Below are 17,192 nucleotides of genomic sequence, written 5' to 3' on the forward strand. Positions count from 1 at the left end.
AGAAATTGGGTGTTTGTCGTGAGCTCTAGTTCTCAGATTTCATTCAAAATGATGTCATATCCCAGGAGTCTTCATGAGCATTTTTTGCTTTCATCTGGAGGAGGGGCTTTCTCAGCTAAGCACACCCTCCTGCCTGCATGCCTGAGATAAGGGCAGATGGGATCCAGGAAGTAAAGGCTACATGCCTTTACTCAAGATTGCCGTGACTAGAAATGCTATTAATATTAGCATTTTGTTTACACGTTTTGCTTGGGTCTGACATATAGTAACCTCTTGAATAACTACTTTTCTATTACAAACCGCATAATCTACTGATCTGTGACATGGACTACAGCCACTGGCATTTTAAGTGTTTAAGAGGGCCTTGCAGTCAACATACCGGAACACAGTCAGGAACTGCATCTTTCCTGGAAAACCTTTATATCTAAAACAAGAAAATAGAACACAAAGCAATACAAATTTAAAGCACCTCAAATAAGAGATGCAGTCTGGAATGTTTTATTTAAAATAACACATGCATCATTTGTTACAAGAAATATAAATTGTACAGTCCAATTTCCAGTTCTTACAAAATGAATGGAATGCAGTCAAATCTCTCTTATGAAGACATGAAAATTATTAATACAAAAGTTAACCTTCATATATTCTGACTGTGAAAGGCCACATACACTGCATGTCTGGGTGCCAAAGCCCTGGACACAGGCCACAAATAGTGTTTGGCTTAATGGCAATGCCCAGGATCTCTAGTCACAAATACCACTAGATTGGTGGCCAAAATAGTGCATGGTCACATATACCACAATTTGTTCAATGAATAAAAGCACCACTGCAAGTAAAAGGGTGGCACAACTGGGGTATGGGGATATTACAAAGTAGCTGAAAAGTAAAAGTACACAAAAAAAAATCCTAAATACCTAACACAAAAAAAGAAAAAGCTTTCAGTAGTACATATACCCTCAACCGTTATCAAAATGCCATCTAAAAATCATTAGGGGGAAAAGAAAAAAAGAAAAAAAAAACACAATGTCATCCCATTTGAGAACTCACATACAAACTAGAGCACCGTACAAATATCTAAACAATCAATGCACGGGACATGGTTGCCTCATTCGTCTGTAAGCATCCTTAGGAGGGGTTGTTTACTTGCCCCATGAACAACACAGAACCTGAAAAAATAAAAACAGATCAAATACTACAATAAAATCAGGTTATAATATATTTTACATCATTTACATGGTCACACTATATAACACAACCCCCCCCCCCCCCCCCGTATAGTGGGATGACAGCTAGGAAAATTAACAATTTGTCCAAAACATGGCTATTATTAATTATCAATCTTTACTAAAAGGTGAAGATTTTCATATCAAGGAGAAGGCACCAAGCCTGTACATCAAGCATAAGAGCACTGTGAGCTCACCAACTCTGGGGCTATTTAATGAAAAACTAAATTACATCTCTGAATGAATGAATGAATGAATGAAAACTTACATAGCGCAGCACATGCGAACTCTAAAGCCCCGTACACACGGTCGGACTTTTGCCCAACCAACTTCAAAATCCGGCACTTTTCGTATTTGTCCGACCATGTGTACGTTCCATCGGACTAACTTTTTTGGCTTTCATCGGACAAAAAGTTGGGTCTGTGAACGGACCAACTTTCTGGCAACAAAAGTCCGATGGTGCCTTGTCCGACCGTGTGTACAGCAAACCATCGGACTTTTGGACAAAGTACAAATGCGCATGCTCAGAACCAATGTTAAACTCAACCAACAATAGCAGAAGTTAACCAAAGGGTGGCGGTAAAGAGCAAGTAAAACCATGTGATGTTGCGAAAGTGTTAGAAAAGTTTGCGGAAAAGTCCAAGCGTGTATATGCTATGGGTGTGATCGGACAAATCAATTAAGACAAAAATCCAAGGGAAATTTTGTTGGATGTCCGACCGTGTGTACGAACCTTAAGGCATGTTCTGAAGGAGGAAGCAGATGCAGGACAGAAGAAGCCAAGGGCAGGACAGAAGAAGAAGCCAAGGGCAGCACAGTGCTATGTGACACCTGAAAATGGTTCTAGAGGCAGAAGGTATTTTACCTTTACCTTGGTTGAACTAGACGGATTTGTGTCTTTATTCAACCAGACTATGTAACTAGTGCGGCAGCTAACAATTATCTTTGTAATTGATTAGTTGACCAGTTATTGTTTTGGTTGATAGGATAAAAACCTCCAAAACCAGTGTGGTGTATAATTTCATTTTTATGTCAAGTTTTAAAAAACACAATTTATTCTTGAAAAAATATTCATACCCCTTGAAATTTTCCACATTTTGTCATGTTACAACCAAAAAGGGTAAATGTATTTTATTGGGATCTTATGTGATAGACCAACACAAAGTGGCACATAATTGTAAAGTTGAAAGAAAATGATAAATGGTTTCCCAAATGTTTTACAAATAAATATGTGAAAAAAAAAAAAAAAAAAAAAAGTGTGACGTGCATTTGTAGTCATCTACCAGCTTTGCACATCTAGTGTGACATTTTTGCCCATTCTTTGCAAAAAAGCTCAAGCTCTGCCAGGTTGGATAGATAACGTTTGTAAACAGCAATTTTCAAGTCTTGCCACAGATTCGCAATTGGATTTTGACTGGGCCATTCTAACACATGCTTTGCTCTAAACCATTCCATTGTAGCTTTGGCTGTATGTTTCGGGTTGTTGTCCTGCTGGAAGGTGAACCTCCACCTCAGTCTCAAGTCTTTTGCAGACTCCAACAGGTTTTTTTCTAAGATTGCCCTGTATTTGGCTCCATCTTTCCATAAACTCTGACCAGCTTCCCTGTCCCTGCTGAAAAAAAAGCATCCCCACAACATGATGCTGCTACCGCCATGTTTCATGGTGGGGTAGGTGTGTTCAGGGTGATGTGCAGTGTTAGTTTTCCACAATACATAGCATTTTGTTTTTAGGCCAAAAAGTTCTAATGACCAGAACACCTTCCTCCACATGTTTGCTGTGTCCCCCACATGGCTTCTCGAAAACTGCAAACAGGACTTTTTATGGCTATAAAGGCCAGATTTGTGGAGTGGACGATTAATAGTTGTCCTGTGGACAGATTCTCCCACCCGAGCTGTGGATCTTTGCAGCTCCTCCAGAGTCACCATGGGCCTCTTGGCTGCTTCTCTGATGAATGCTCTCATTGCCAGGCCTGTCAGTTTAGGTGGTAAGGTTTGCAGTTGTGTCATACTCTTTCCCATTTTCAGATGGATTGAAAACAGCGCTCCATGAGATGTTCAAAGCCTGGGATATTTTTATAACCTAACCCTGCTTTAAAAACTTTCCCCCCAACTTTATCCCTGACCTGTCTGGTGTGTTCCTTGGCCTTCATGATGCTGCTTGTTCATTAGGGTTCTCCAACAAACCTCTGAGGGCTTCACAGAACATCTGTATTTATACTGAGATTAAAATTACACACAGGTGGACTTTACTAATTAGGTGACTTCTGAAGGCAATTGGTTTCGCTAGATTTTAGTTGGGGGCATCAGAGTAAAGGGGGCCGAATACAAATGCATGCCACACTTTTCACATATTTATAAAAAAAAAAAAAAAAAATGTTGAAAACCCATTTATTATTTTCCTTCCACTTCACAATTATGTGCCACTTTGTGTTGGTCTGTCACATGAAATACATTTGTCATGTTACAACCAAAAGCATAACATGTGGAAAATATCAAAGGGGTATGAATACTTTTTCAAGGCACTGTAGCTATATGCTGTGGCAAATATAAATAACCAGCTTTATGGTTGGGGAACAAACTCTCTAATCCATTCTAAGAATAACAGACAGAAGACTATATATAGTATCAAAGGTTGAATGTGATACATATCAGACATCAAAATTTTTATTTAAGGAAAACAAAATAAAAAACATGTGTAAAAAGACCTAAAAACGCTGTTCAGCCGATTTTCATACAGGATTGCAATATATTATTATTGGCGCTACACCTTTAACCCATATTATTATGCAGGACAGACTCCCTTGTCATAGGCAGGTAGCTTGATATAAGCCATCTGTGCCTGCTGTCACTTATGCTGGCCATACAAAACACATATTTTTCCTTTAAAAAAAAAAAAAAAAAAATCAAACGTTCTTAAAATTAGTGGGGTCAAATCAACATTTGTTTTCAAGCACAGTTATGGGAAAAATTGAAGGAGCAGAATAAGCTTCTCCCAACCAAATTTATTTTATTTTCAGTACGTGGTTTTCGTTCAGAAATTACAATAATTTTAAAATGTAAAGGTTATTTTCTGCTACGTAAACAAATAATGCATTCTGTATGCATGCCAAATAATTGGCCGACAACTGTTAATCACAGCCAGTGAGGAGAGCGAGGGGGGGCCAGAACTGAGCTTGGGAGTGAGCAAGCACGAGTACCCCCATAGAAAGCAGCTTGCTATGGGGGCAATAGGTAGGAGGGAGGAGCTAGGAGCACCAGCAGGGGGCCCAAAATAAAAGAGCAGGTACAAATTGCATGTTTGTTATTTAAAAAAAATACAATTTACAATTACTCCAATGCATGTTAGGGCATTAATAGGGATGTCACTGCACCAAAAATGTTTCTCTTCCTTTACTTTTCTTCTATATCCAGTCTACTCCCTCCCCAGTGACCCTATAAATAATAATTTACCTTATAGTGGTCTTTATACATTTCATATTTCCTTATTACAGTATAATCGAGGAAAAAAGGAATGAATATACTGTATTGAGTCTTCTTTCTACTTGGTAGTCACTTTCCTAAAGTGTATACCTTATCTATGTAAGGCAATTGTGATGTATTTGAATTTTTTTAATTAAATAAAATGGGAGTATATAAAAAAAATGCCAGTGTAAAAGTGCCTGTAGAGGCACATCCAACCAAAAAATAAAATAAAAATTAAACATATGTTAGTATACTGCATATCAGCACAATATGATGATACATCTGTCAAACAGAGGCCTCAAGGCACTGTGCTGTCACCACTCCAGCTGGTCCCGGAAGCTTCCATATTTGTCCAGTTTTTCTCCTCCGGGTTCCATCTCTTTGGCTGCTTAGGACCCCTTTCACACTTGTATGACCTGAAAGTCGCACGACTTAAAGCAATGCCTGTGTAAACTGGAGGTCTATGGACCTCAAGTCAGATTAAAGTATTGCAGGGACTACTTTGAAGTCACTGTGACTTGAAGTCGCACAGATATGAACGGTACTCATTGGAAATCATGGAGTACGACTTGTCATGTGGCTTTGCAGTCCCAAGTCGCACAAGTGTGAAAGCATTTTTTTTTTGCAAATTTTGAGTTCAATACCACCTTAAGATTCATAATGTTCAGTTTTGTAAACAAAATAAAAGCCCTTACCTGTTGGGTTATGTGTGATGGTAAACAAAAACGGTCTGTTCACTACAAACCAGGGGGGAGATGATCTTGCTATTAAAATTGCAGCTGAAAGAGTTGAAAATATTGACTATTCTGAGTATGGTCACCAATGGTTTTCATTTCAGACACGCAAGTAACACACCAAACATCAATTTAAGTTCTTCTGTATGCCATTAAATGAAAATCGTGTTGCTAAATATATAAAGAATCATCAAACACACATGTGACATGAATATATGTTAAAATATTATATGGAGTGGCTCCATAAAGCTGCTACATAACAGCTGTCTAAATCAGAATTGTATGCATCACTTATGTTAGTAAATAGTTTAAAAATAATAACATAAGCTTATATTACTTAAAGTCCAACTCCAGGAAGGGGATAGAACGGGCAATGAATCTTGCCCTTCCACTCATCATCATACTCCTGACTAACTGTCACCAGGACAGGAAATGAAGGAAGTTTTGTCCAGATGGGACACACAGATAGAACATAAAAAGGTCAGATTCCAATCAACACCATATAAATAATGTTTGTCATGGCTTATAGCAATGTTGAATTATAGCCCACTCGGGGGCGCATGCATGCGATCGCGGGATATGGCTGCCTAATCCCTGCACTCCGCGCCACCGGCCACTACAACCTCGGCTGACAGAGCACTAACCACCTGCAGACATGAGCTGGACAGCTTGCGTGACAAATTGGAGAACTCTGAAAGTAGGGCCCGCAGGGATAATCTTAGGATCTGTGGGATACCTGAAGTGGTCACAGCCTTCTTCCAGGAGGTGGCCCCCTGAGATTCCGCTGGAACGCCTTGAATTTGACCGTTTTAATCGATCCCTCGCACCCAAACCCATGGAGGGCCCCAACCAGGGACATCATTATAAAGTAAAATTTTTACCGTACTAAAGAAAGGCTCTTGCAGGCGGCGAGAGAATGCCCAGAGCTTTCTTTTCAAAATCACTCTCTCCAATTGTTCGCGGATCTATCATGATTGACAAAAGGAGGAACCTGAAACCCTATCTTCAAATCCTGCTATCCCAGGGTATTAAGTACAGATGGGGGTTCCCCTTTAAACTTTTCTCACCAAGGTCATCATGTTCAAGCATCCTCCTTGCCCGATTTGAGACGCCACTTTCAGGATCTACAGCTGGACCTCCCTCCATCCCAGGAGGGACCATCCTCATCATCCTCCCGGTCACGGGTGACGCAGCCCCCCTCGCAAACCATCGCAGGCATCCCAACAAGGCTCCCAGGCCCTCCATTCACTTCAAGCTCAACGTTTTCTGGATGTCCCCAATGGATGAGGAACTGAACTTCCCTACGCTCAGGGTTTCCACTTCCACACGTGCCCGAGTTACTTCTCAGGTGTTTTCTACATTTTAGCCCCTTTCGGCCACGCTCATGATGGTTGATCTCATCTTCAAGCAGTTTCGGGGAGGCTCTCTAGAGCCGTATTACTGGTATCAAACTTTCATGTTTATTTAATTTCCCCTTTTTTTTTTTTTTTTTTAACTGTTTTGGCTGTGTACTTTATTCTTTTGCAATTCAATATGGCCGGCTAGGCCGGTTGTGGGTCTGCCACCCTAGGTCGCCCAAATAGATAGATGGTGGCCGGGGAGTTGGCTTATGCTTTGGAACCATCTTTGAGCAATTTTCATTCATGGGGACTTGCTCGGTGCCCATTGCTGGCTATTGGGTGTGCCCTTATCCTTTATGGCCCTCATAGATGGTTTCAGCCACACTCAATGTTGTATATTCACGTTGGTTGTTATGGTTTGCTATAGCAGTTATTTTATAGGCAGTTGAGGCCAGTACCTAAGCCTGCTCAATTTTTATGCTGAATGCATCCCAAGGGCCTGGAAGGGGCTTAACCAATTCTCTGCCTAAGCTAGAAATTGTTTTTTTTTTTCTCCTTTTCTCTTTAATGGTTTGTGACTTATTTTATGTTAGCTTAAGTGCTCATTTTGTATGCATTTCTGTTTTATGGATTAATGCCTAAATAGGCCAAAGGGGTCCGTTGGACCACTGCGCCCCCAGTTTTTAGCACTTGTCCAGGACCATGGTCTTGGCCAACCACCAGCCTATTGGTGGGCCCTCGGACCCACGACTGGCGGCACTAATGTTTTGTTTGAACATACATGAATGAGATTTTCTCGGCTTTACTGTGCTTACCTTTCTTTCTTTTGCTACTTACCCTTTATTTTCCCACAACCCCCCTATCCTTTATTCTCCCCCCCGAGTCCATTGGGGTAGCATCCAGAGCCCAATGGTATGCCTTTAATTAATTTTTCCACCATGACACTACATTGGTTGTCTTTAAATGTTCAAGGTATGAACTCACCGCAAAAAAGGGTGAAAATATTTAAAGGGGTTGTAAAGGGTTTTTTTTCCTAAATAGCTTCCTTTACCTTAGTGCAGTCCTTCACTTGCCTCATCCTTCGATCTTGCTTTTTAAATGTCCTAATTTCTTCTGAGAAATCCTCACTTCCTGTTCTTCTGTCTAACTCCACACAGTAATGCAAGGCTTTCTCCCTGGTGTGGTGTGTCGTGCTCGCCCCCTCCCTTGGACTACAGGAGAGTCAGGACGCTCTCTACGTTGCAGATAGAGAAAGGAGCTGTGTGTTAGTGGGCGTCTTGACTCTCCTGTAGTCCAAGGGAGGGGGTGAGCATGACACTCCACACCAGGGAGAAAGCTTTTCATTACTGTGTTGAGTTACAGACAGAAGAACAGGAAGTGAGAATTTCTCAGAAGAAATAAGGACATTTAAAAGCAAAATCAAAGGATGAGGCAAGTGAAGGAGGACTGCACTAAGGTAAAGGAAGCTATTTAGAAAAAAAAATTACCTTTACAACCCCTTTAAGTACCTAAAACAGCAACATAGACGTAGCATGTCTAAAGGAAACTAATTTTTCCTCTTCCTCTAGCCCCAAGTACTTTAACGCTAATTACCCTCAGGTGTTTTTGGCCAACGGCCTGACCAAAACAGAGGGGAGTTTTGATAGCTTTTTATAAATTGGCCTCTTTTAATTGTATCAAACAGATATCTGACCCAGATAGCTGATACCTCCTGCTTGTGGGCATGCAGAAGTTACCATAATGACCTATTATGCTCCCAATTCTAACCCGGGACCCTTCCTGTCACATGTCTGCTCCCTCTTGACATCCCACCAAAAAGGGACCCTGCTTTTAGCAGGGGACTCAAATGTAGCCCTGGATCCTGTACTGGACAAATACCCTTCAGAACGGGTGGCTATTTCATCTGCAGTGAAAACTTTTTCTCACTCCATAAGCCCTCATGATCTGGTAGACCTCTGGAGGGAATTTCACCCATTGAGTAAAGACTATACGTATTACTCCCACCCACATCATTCTCATTCTAGAATTGACCATATAATGCTTGGAAAACATCTTCCTTTCATAGATTCAGTGTCCAATCTTGCGGCCCCCTGCACAGACCATGACCCCCTTCTAGTGGTCTGCCGGTCCTTAGTACATAATCCTTGACATTCTTCTTGGATTATGAATGACTCGCTACCATCTCTGCCAGATGTTCAGGAAGACCTTTTAAAAGCTTCTGTAGAGTATTTCCGCCTCAACTCTGTCTCCTCCCCGGTGACCCTTTGGGGGGCCTACAAGGCCGTGCTCGGGGGTCATATACAGAAATTGAAAAGTAAAAAGGAAAAGACAAAAGTTGCAGACGTCATTGGAATCCCGGCTGGAATACATCTCCGCAACTTTTAAGCAAACCCCCACGCCTGCCAACCATAAACTTTTGGACCAGGCTCGCACTGAATTGGACTTGTGTCTCACTGATCATGCAGCACGCACGTTGCGTTGGTCTCGATAACACTGGTATATTACAGCAAACAAACCAAATGCGATGCTGGTCAAACGATTACGTACTATTAACCCGAAACCCACACCTATTACCTTACGCACCTGACATAACATACTTACCAGCAACCCGATCCGTATACTGGACGAGTTCCATCAGACTCACCAACTTGTATTCTGCCCAAGACCTTGCTAACGAACAGGATAGGGTAGTTTTTTTGCAGCGTATTTCGCTACCTACCTTATCCAAGGCACATATGAACCTTATGGACTGTAATATCCAGGAATCTTAAGTTAAACAATGTATTAAAGACCTAAAGATGGGTCAGGAAAAGAGGGCCCCACAATATAGAGAGTGTAAATGTTTGCAAGTCACCACATCCCTATAATTGTAGAAAAAACAAGGAATACCCCCTCAAGGGTGGGGCTTTAAAAAAGTGACACAAACACATTTATTGTAGAAAAAATTAATAAAAATTGTATTAAATTAGTCAAATCAGGACATCAATAAGTGCCCTAAGGAGGATAAAAACCACGTGCAAGTGGTATACAAATCCTACTAAATAAAAAAATAAACAAACAGACATAAGACCATAAATAGTCCAACCCGACAGCCATTTCGGTATCTGTGATCCTTCTTCAAGGGGAATTACAGACGATCATAGAAAGTTACATGTCGATTAAAGAAGAAATATATATTTAAACCATATACGCATTGCCCTCCTTTTTTCTTGTCCCTCTCTCCATTTACAAACAACTTTAATTACTTGAACTGTAAATAATGTCTATTAAAGTTTATTTTTCTCTGTAATATATGTATATATCTCTTCTTTAATAGACATGCACCTTTCTATGATCGTCTGTAATTCCCCTTGAAAAAGGATCACAGATACCGAAACGGCTGTCGGGTTGGACTATTTATGGTCTTATGTCGGTTTATTTTTTTATTAAGTAGGATCTGTATACCACTTGCACATGGTTTTTATCCTCCTTAGGAAACTTATTGATGTCCTGATTTGACGATTTTAATAAAATTGTTATTTATTCTTTCTTCAATACATGTGAATGTGTCTATTTTAAAGTCCCACCCTTGAGGGGGTATTCCTTATTTTTTCTAAAGATAGGCAAGAGGCCGGGTCCAGACGGCTTTACGGCTCTTTACTATAGAAAACTAGTGGACGTGTTAGCCTCTGCCTTGACAAACATGTTAAATTCCGTTAAAAATGGTCAGACTCTCTCACCCGATCTTCTGGCAGACAATATAGTGATGATGCCGAAGCCTGACTGTGACCACTCCTCTTAGGCCAATTTCAGACCCATAGCATTAATGTTGACATGAAGATCCTCACTAAAATTCTGGCCAATCGTAACTCTTTCCTTCCCCGTTTAATTAAAAAAGACCAGGTAGGTTTTATCCCACTGAGGCAGGCAGGGGATGCCATTAGGAGAATCATCCAACACTTAGCCCATAACCGCTCCTTGGAAACCATGCTTTTATCACTGGATGTGAACAAGGCCTTTGACACTTTGTCTTGGACTTATCTTATGACAGTACTCTGCCACTATGGCTTTGGTACTTCGTTTTTACGTTGGTTGGCGGCTCTATATGATGCCCCTCAGGCTAAAATGAAATATTACGGGTTTGAATCCTCCATTTTTCCTATACGGGAGGGGCACTCAACAGGGTTCTCCACTTTCACATCTCTTGCCTGTTCTGGCTATGGAACCACTGGCAGAGGCAATCCGTTCACATCCAGATATAAAAAGGTATTACGGTAACAGGCTCTGATCACAAGATTTCCTTGTTCGCAGATGACATCCTACCGACACTGACGTCACCCCAGAATCTCATTGCCTTACCTGTTCTCCCTCTTGAAGACTTTTGCGTCTCTTTCGGGTCTACAGGTTAAGTCAAAAGCGATGTCAGTGAATCTTTCCCCCCCCTGGAATTAACCTCCTTAAAAGCTAATTTCCCATTTCGATGGCTCCCCTCACTGCCATATTTAGGCATACGTCTCACTCCTAAATATGATGGTTTATACCAGGCCAATTTCCTCCTCTCTTCCGAAAGCTCACTGACATACTATCCTCCTGGTCCCACCTCCAGTTATCCTGGTTCGGTAGAATCTCTGCAATTCGTATGACCCACTGCACAAAATTATTGTATTTCTTCCGAGTGCTACCAGTCCCGACTGCCTCCTATATAATTACGAATTCACCAACGTAAGCTTTTGAAATTCATCTGGGGATCCACCCGACCCAGGATCAATAAGCGGACACTGTACGCTCGACGGATCAACAGGGGTTTCTCCATCCCCAATCTTCAGGCCTATTACACAGCAGCAACCATAGCTCCATTATCCCACCTCCATAATACATATCAAATGCCACTTTGGGCCACTATTGATCTGATTGACTCTCACCCTACCCCTATTTCTTTTGTACCTTGGCTAAACCCCCCCCCCCCCCCAAAAAAAAAGCCCACATGGGTTTGGTCCATGTATGGCACATTCTTTCCGTATATGGGACTCTGTTTAATATTCGGCAGGGCTACTGCTACTATCCCCTCATCTATCATTGCTGCATCTCACTCACTGCCCATTATTTCCCCCCAGTTGCGAGAACCCTAAACAATTTTCTTGGTGGGCAGATAATGGATTCAGTGATGGATTCTCTGTTCACCCCCACGAGAAAAATTACGTTTGAAGCCCTTCCATCTTCCCATGATATCCCCCTTCGGGAACATTATAGCTACCTTCAAAAGCTCATAAGGGCCCAACCTACCCCATACACTTTGACCCCTTTTAAAAAGCATTTGCAGGGCCCAACCCCACGCTCCGGGACTAATATCCTTAATCTATTCCTCCGTTGTTTCCTCTAGGAAGCCCCCCCGTGAGAGCATATCATCTTCAAATGGGAGAGAAACCTGGGTAAAAAAAAAACTGGATCCAGAGGACTGGCAGATCATGACGATATCCATTGTAAAGAGCTTCATGAAAGTCTTTACCCTGGAGAACGCATACAAGTAGTTCTATAGATGGTATTATACGCCAGTCAGAATAGCTTGTTTTATTCCTTCCTACTCCCCTAATTGTTACCGGGGTTGCTCACTGGAAGGCAGAATGGCCCACATTTGGTGGACATGTCCTAAAGTATGCAGACTATGGGTCAGGGTCTATTACCTTCTACGTAATATGCTCCATGCCAACCTCAAAAAAATAAAATTTAAAAAAAGGAGACTCTTATGAAGCCCTTTTATGTAAGCCCATCCTTGGATTTCTCTGCCCGGAACGCCAATTAGCTCAGCACCTCTTTAATGCTACTAAGCTGACCATTGCGAGAGCATGGAAAACCCCTGTACTCAGCTTCGAGGCAGTTGAAAAAATGCATGAATGATATTATGATTAACGAAAAGCGCACATCCCTCACTTCTGACACCCACAACAAAATTTCTCAGGGTCAGGCAACCATGGATATCAAACAACCGACCCTCCAGGTTCAATACTCCACTTCTCTCAATCTGAGGGCCTCTGGATTTTTTTTGTGTTGCTTGGAGGTTTTTTTTGGACTTTTATTATGGTGTTCCTTATTGTATTAATTAATATTGTACCATGTATATAGCATCCCGTTATTGGGATTCTTCTCTTTATCTTATGTAACCATCGAACCCTAAACAACTTTCTTGGTGGGCGGATAATGGATTCAGTGATGTTCATTCTCTGTTCACCCACACGAGAATAATTACATTTGAAGCCCTTAGATCTTCCCATGATATCCCCCTTTGGGAACATTATAGCTACCTTCAAATTAGACACTTCCTCCAACAGCTCATAAAGGCCCAACCTATCCAATACCCCTTCTGAAAGCATTTGCAGCGCCCAACTCCGGGACCAATATCCTAATATCCTTAATCTATTCCTCTGTCGTTTCCTCTAGGAAGCCCTAATTGCACTAATCTGTTGCGACTACTTTTCTATCAATAAAATCTTTCTAAAAGAATTATAGCCCACGCTAGACAATCAGTTACCAGTCATTATTCAGACTTTCTAAAAAGAGTCGCTATGGATTATCACACAACACTGGGCTTTTTATTCATAATTGCTACCCAATTTCTATATGCTCTATGACAGAATTTAGAACTGTCAATAAATGTAAAACAATCAAAACCACCATTGAAATCAGCTTTCTTTTAAATCTAAACATAGAGGTTTATTTATGAAAGGCAAATCCACTTTTCACTACAAGTGCACTTGGAAGTGCAGTCGCTGTAAAAGAGGGGTAGATCTGAAACAAGGGGAAGCTCTGCTGTTTATCATCCAATCATTTGCAGGCTAAAATACGATTTATTTTCCTTGCATGTCTCCCTCGGGTCTACAGCGACTGCATTTCCAAGTGCACTTGCAGTGCAAAGTGGATTTGCCCTTCATAAATAACCCCCATAATATTGTAATGCTATAAAATTATCTCTTTCTATAAGATAAATGTATTAAAAAAGGTCTCTAAACAAAAACGTGACATGATTAACACAACAGGCTTGATGCCCATTGTTTTTACAATACATGGTCACTGGTAACTGCAATCTTTTAATCTAGGTCAAGGGCATTCCTTTAACTATAAATAAGTGATTCAATGACAAATTCTGTATTACCGGTGGCTGCAGAGGCCTTTGTACCGTCTTCTTTCACCTCTATTTTAGCTTTCTGCAAAATATGCGACACATGAATGTGTTCCGCCCCTAAAATAAATACAAACATAACATATACATTATCATTTTGAAAGACCAAAAAGACCAAACGGTTAAGCATGATATAGAGGCTTTTCTTTTTAGTTTACATGATTCAGAAAACAAGATGAATTCTAAGAAAGCAAAGTTAAAGTGATATTAAACCTTCAGTTTATAAGCACTTTCAGCAGATGATGTATTCACTTACTGAGTATGCAGCTTCTTTATCTTTGAATCTTTGCCTATATTCCAGTTTAAGCTGGTGCCATGGCCACTGCCTCAAGCTTCCTATTTCAGGGTGGCTCCTTTCTCTTGTAGAATCCTAAGAAGCCACCCTTGCATACAAGGACTATCGCTGTGTCTCCCTACACTGTGTGCATCAATACAAAAAAAAAAAAACACACAACCCTGTAGCCTAGGATGGGAAGGCACTTTCCTCTGCTCCCTTCCCCAAGCCAACATACTGGCCCCAGACTGCACTGTCCACTGTTAACTTTTTCCCGTGAAGACTAGAAGTTCATGGAAGCAGCACTGACAGCAGGAGCCTGAAGCACTGAAGTTTGTAAACTGCAAATGCTGGGGTAGCAATTTTAACAAATAATTTACTGGTACATTTTTTTTTTGTGCCCAATGTTAAAAATAAATGCTGAGGGTTTAACACCAACTTAAAGAAAAAACACAAAGATCGTAAAAAATAACAGTGCTGCAAATTGGAACGTGTCATCCCGATTCTAGCTTCACCACCCAATTAGGTTAAGCCTGGGCCAGGATCAGTGCCTTGGTGCCTGTAGTTTTAGAATGAAGTCAGGCAGTCAGTTTTTCTCCTCATAGGTTCACTTTAGATTTGCAAAGGAACGCCAAGAGCTGAAATGTTGCAAGTAAAATAGCAGTATCAATATTGAACACTAGATGGCACAAGATTATATGATATTAGAAATGACCAATACTAAAAACCCTAGATGGCACAAAGTTACAGTACATGATATTAGAAAGAACAAATCAAAAAGGTAAATGAATATTCAATAAAAGCAGAGGAAAACAGTCAATGTATCCACTAAACTATGAATTGACTCAAAATGAATAAAAGCACATTAACCTCCCTGGCGGTATGATTCTGTCAGAAAAAAGGTGCTGAAAGCGGTACCATTATTTGCAAGGAAATTTGGCGTTTTATATTGTAGGTCTGTAATTTTTAGAAATAACTCACTTAAATCTGACCAAACAAGATTCTAATAGGCATCCCAGGTATGAAATTTTTTTAAAAACAAAATTATAAATTATAATATAATAAATAATTATAAATAATTATAACAAATAATAATATAATTATAATAAAAATTATTCAATAATGTAATCAAATCAAAATCACTGAAATTTGCTCAGTTGCAGAATTGTTGCTGTCATTTTTTTTTTTTTTTATGACGAATTTCCCCACAAATCGCTATCGCACAATTCTGCAAGTGATTATAATTTATTATCGCTGTTTTTTAGCTGATCTAAAACTATTTTTGACATAAAGGGACACTTTTGGTTGCTATGGACAATCTACAGTTTGCAGGGAGAAAGAAACGTTTTTATTATATAAAATGACATGCATGACACAGGACAGACCACTAGGGACAGGGGGGGTGTGTTTTTTTTACATACAGTACTGTAATCTATAAGATTACAGTATACTGTATGTAAGGTGTTTGTTTACTTTTTTGAATTTGGCGCGGTTCTCCGTCCCCGTGCGTCGTAACGTCGCAGGGAACGGAGATCGGCGTCACACGGAGGCACTGTGTGAATCGAGCGAGGTCCCACTCGCTCACACAGCGCGGTGGCATCGCTGGATCCAGGGACAAGGTAAGTAACTTGTGCCTGTGGATCTAGCGAGGCAAGCCCGAGTCTGACTCAGGGTTTCCGCTCGCAGCAGGAAAATCTAACCCCGAGTCAGACTCGGGAAGACCGCCAGGCAGGTTAAGAACATACATTAGATGATGTTCAAATAGAGCCATCCAAGCAAATCCCCAGACTGAACAATGCTCTGACATTGCTGATCCCAATTCTCCATACACATAACTACACTGCACCAGATTGATGAGCAACTCCCAATGCTACAGGTGATAGGTAGATTTGATTATGCCCCCCCCCCCAAATTTCTATATAATATAATAAAATTATACTATATTACACATCACCAGCCGCCACTGCTTGTGATCCTGAAACAATATTGTAGGATTTTCAGACATTCTCCAGCAAACTAATAAGCCTCTAAAATGAAATTCAGGTTTTCAACACTTCAGCTGCTCAGTCATGACCATTTTTAACCCACAAGTTGCTCCATTACTACCGTTTATGTGCTGCTTTGTATCAGGGCCAGTGAAAATGGATAGTATAGCAAGAAGCTTTCATCCATAGTTTTGCTGTTCCTTTACATCCTTAGCTTATATTCCAAACTAAGGGTTTTAGTAATGAATTTATTTCTAACAGTTAGAAAGAAATGGAATTTTAAAAACACAATGGATCCTTTAAAAACGTCCATGGAAAATAAGCACGTTTCCAAGCTAAACTTTTTACCCAATTCCTTAGTCCTACTTTGAGAACAGTGTTCGTATCATTCAGGGCTCTTCAAGTACAGATTTCCTTCAGTTTCCAAAAACACAGTGCTAGCATAAAGAATTCTATCAAAGAAAGCAGTCCCATAGCTAGCTTAGGTTGGCAGAAGGAATGAGTCGAATGTACCGGTGTTGGGTTCGAGGTAGGTTTGCAGAATATAACTAAAGTATGGGTGACAAAATCGAACCTCACTGAAATCAATAGACTCAAATGAAAAAAATAAAATGTTTTTTTTGCCATTTTCTCAATCTCAGTCCTCAAGTACCCACCACGGGGTACTTGATAAAACAGCTATTATTATCAAATGGAAGTTCCAAAAACATGGCCTGTTGTGGGTACTTGGGGGGGGTAATCCACAAAAGGGATACGCCGGCGTATCTACTGATACGCCGTCGTATCCCTGTTTCTATCTATGGAACTGATCCACAGAATCAGTTTACCATAGATGGGCAGAAGATCCGACATGTGTAATTGAATTACACTGTCGGATCTTAAGGATGCAATTCTAGGCCGGCCGCTAGGTGGCGAGGCCATTGCGGCCGGCCTAGAATATGCAAATTAAGACTTACGGCGATCCACGAACGTTCCGACGGGCCCGTCGCGCTAAATCTACGTCGTTTACTTCGAGTTACGC

At 40.7% G+C, this 17,192-nt stretch overlaps 1 protein-coding gene across 1 annotated transcript in view; it reads right to left on the bottom strand.

The window, feature by feature from the left end:
- Positions 1–455: 455 nt before the first annotated feature.
- The window catches only part of SERPINE2 (serpin family E member 2), a 101,184-nt gene continuing 84,447 nt past the window's right edge, over positions 456–17,192 (bottom strand). Inside the window, exons 7-9 of the mRNA XM_040349050.1 lie at positions 13,886–13,972; positions 5,381–5,464; positions 456–1,166 (exon numbers count right to left, since the gene is read on the bottom strand). Coding sequence (XP_040204984.1) covers positions 1,126–1,166; positions 5,381–5,464; positions 13,886–13,972 — 212 coding nt within the window. The 3' untranslated portion in view covers positions 456–1,125. The remainder of the gene's footprint in view (positions 1,167–5,380; positions 5,465–13,885; positions 13,973–17,192) is intronic.

Source organism: Rana temporaria, chromosome 4 (assembly GCF_905171775.1).
Source record: "Rana temporaria chromosome 4, aRanTem1.1, whole genome shotgun sequence".
In the NCBI taxonomy this organism is placed as follows: Eukaryota; Metazoa; Chordata; class Amphibia; order Anura; family Ranidae; genus Rana; species Rana temporaria.